The 1,332-nt window shown below is 52.0% G+C and overlaps 1 protein-coding gene across 16 annotated transcripts in view; it reads right to left on the bottom strand.

Moving 5' to 3' along the window:
- NRXN3 (neurexin 3) overlaps positions 1-1,332 on the bottom strand; it is a 1,829,483-nt gene that overhangs the window by 615,680 nt on the left and 1,212,471 nt on the right. For 3 of the 16 annotated variants that reach the window (XM_027775188.1, XM_006157101.3, XM_027775189.1), the window contains exon 1: positions 379-1,300. The exons of 10 other annotated variants lie outside the window; for them this stretch is intronic. In XM_027775188.1, the coding sequence (XP_027630989.1) occupies positions 379-637 (259 nt within the window). In that variant the 5' untranslated portion in view covers positions 638-1,300. Of the gene's footprint in view, positions 1-378; positions 1,302-1,332 lie in introns of those variants that run through there. 3 more of the 16 variants (XM_006157102.3, XM_027775187.1, XM_006157100.3) reach the window with 3 other exon arrangements.

Below are 1,332 nucleotides of genomic sequence, written 5' to 3'. Positions count from 1 at the left end.
ACTAGCTCCGGAACAAGACAGGAGAAAGGAAGGGTGAGAGCAAGGTGAATGAGTGATTTCCCAAAGTGCAGCATCTTGTCTGAGAAGTTCTCTGCCGTCAGAGGGAGTGGAAGGCTGCAGAATGAGAGGGTGGTGTCTGTGCAGCTATGAACTAAGGAGCTAAATGAGGGAACCTTTTAGAGAACAGTGGGGGGCTGGGGGCAGGAAACAGGAGCCTTTAAGAGGAAATGGGATTTTTCCCCCTCATGCACATGCGATGCTTTTTATCATTTTAAATTCAACCTAGTCGTCTCTTCCCACCCTTGACATTACCTGAAAGGTAAGTGGGTTAAGGAATTGTTATGCCCCACGAAAAGGATAAAGAGCAGAGAGACCCACCGTGCCCTCCTCGAAGGGAAACAGGGGAGCGATAGATAGAAATAGGCACTGAGTGATGCTTGCTGCCATGGAAATGGTGCTCGTGCTGAGAGTGAGACCCCGGCGAGGAGGAGGAGGAGGAGGAAGAGGAGGAGGAGGAAGCTACATTAGAGGAACTCCATACAGAGCTGACGATACATCCCCAGAAGAGGGACCAGATCCCAAGCGTCCAGGCCGGGCGGCGAGGAGGGCTCCGTCTCGCGTGGATTCTCAGGTGCATGGTCAACGCACTGGACCACTACAGATGGGCAGTTTGAATTCCAGCCAGTGAGGAAGAGTGACGTTCATGATGCCCAGGGGCCCATCATAGCAGGAGAAAGAGTTTCCCGAATTTGGGGAAGAGGGAAGCAATAAGCGATTTCAAGACAACGACGAATCAGAGGAAAAAAAAAAAGGAAAGAAAAAACTACTTTAACAAAAAATACAGGCAAAGCCCCTCCTCTCCTGGGGCTGAAATTTAAGATGCCAGAGTCCACTCAGGTATGCCAAACCTCCTAGGATGCCCCAGCATGCCACACATGTCAGGGAGGATCGGTGCAGCTTCTCCGCGATCTTTAGGCACCTCGGGGCTGATGACTTAACTGCACACTCCGGGAAGTCACACGGAGGCAAGGTGGAAATGAAAGAAGAGGAGGCAGCAGGAGACGCAAGTAGGTTCAGGTTAGTTTATCCCAACATCCAAGGAGTTTTAACATTTTTTTAATTCTGTTTCTACTTCCATGCGATGCAATGCAGAACTGCCACGCAAAAGGGGGCTGCAGGTGGAAGAGTTTTGCTCCCGTTCCTGGGAGTCTCGGCGGAAGGGCGCGGAGGCTGTTAACCCTGTGCGTCCTGGACGAGCGCCACGGAGCAGCCGCCGGCTTCCCTGGTTTCCCAACTGGAGGAAAAGCGGTAGCAGTAGTAGCAGCAGCAGCA

Source organism: Tupaia chinensis, unplaced genomic scaffold (assembly GCF_000334495.1).
Source record: "Tupaia chinensis unplaced genomic scaffold, TupChi_1.0 Scaffold000528_1, whole genome shotgun sequence".
In the NCBI taxonomy this organism is placed as follows: domain Eukaryota; kingdom Metazoa; phylum Chordata; class Mammalia; order Scandentia; family Tupaiidae; genus Tupaia; species Tupaia belangeri.
Note: the sequence above shows the minus strand (reverse complement) of the source record. Positions and strands in the feature narration are given on the sequence as shown.